Source organism: Buceros rhinoceros, unplaced genomic scaffold, assembly GCF_000710305.1.
Source record: "Buceros rhinoceros silvestris isolate BGI_N320 unplaced genomic scaffold, ASM71030v1 scaffold22524, whole genome shotgun sequence".
NCBI classification, from domain to species: Eukaryota; Metazoa; Chordata; class Aves; order Bucerotiformes; family Bucerotidae; genus Buceros; species Buceros rhinoceros.
Window position 1 is genome coordinate 2,242 of NW_010409129.1, and position 767 is coordinate 3,008.

Sequence of the window (767 nt, forward strand, 5' to 3'; positions counted from 1 at the left end):
CACGCCGGGAGCTGTAGTCCCGGCGTCCTGCCGGGACGACTGCCCGCCCGTCGCCGCGGCTGAGCCTGTTTCTTTGCTGTCCAGACCGCTGGTCTCAGGAGGACATGCTGACTCTGCTGGAGTGCATGAAGAACAACCTGCCTTCCAATGACGGGAGCAAGTTCAAAACCACCGAGTCCCACCTGGACTGGGAGAAAGTGGCTTTCAAGGACTTCTCGGGGGAGATGTGCAAGATGAAGTGGATGGAGATTTCGAACGAGGTAACCCGCAGCCACACGGGGTCTCTGTGAGAGGAGAAGGTCACTGAGCGCCCTGGTCACCTTCCAGAGCTGTTTGAATCGCTCAAGTTCAGCGCCCCGAGTCTCTGCCATCGGTGGCACTGGGATGGGCCATGGTGTTACGAAACCCTGTGGGTTTATGCCATGTTGGTGGCCTGGTACCGAGGGGGGATCTGCCCTGTCGCCATGCGCAGCCTGGTGACACTGTGGCCCTCCCTTACCCTGCAGGTGAGGAAGTTTCGGACCCTCACAGAGCTCATTATGGACGCTGAGGAACACGTGAAAAATCCTTACAAGGGCAAAAAGCTCAAGGTATTGCGCAGGAATCGGGGTTGGTCCCTAAAGGGGACCAAGGGTGGGGGGCTGTCACCCCTGTGCCACCCCAGACCCGCGTGGCTCTGCCGCCGGGGCCCCTTCAGGCACCTCCCGGGCTGTAATCCCAGCAGGCGGCTGCCCAAGGCTCCAGAGGCCGCGGGCTCTGGGCACGCG

At 61.4% G+C, this 767-nt stretch overlaps 1 protein-coding gene across 1 annotated transcript in view; it reads left to right on the forward strand.

The window, feature by feature from the left end:
* Nucleotides 1–84: 84 nt before the first annotated feature.
* LOC104492573 (nucleolar transcription factor 1-like) overlaps nucleotides 85–767 on the forward strand; it is a gene marked incomplete at both ends in the record, with an annotated part of 9,838 nt that continues 9,155 nt past the window's right edge. The window contains 2 exon segments of the mRNA XM_010135151.1: nucleotides 85–260; nucleotides 507–590. Of these exon segments, the coding sequence (XP_010133453.1) occupies nucleotides 85–260; nucleotides 507–590 (260 nt within the window).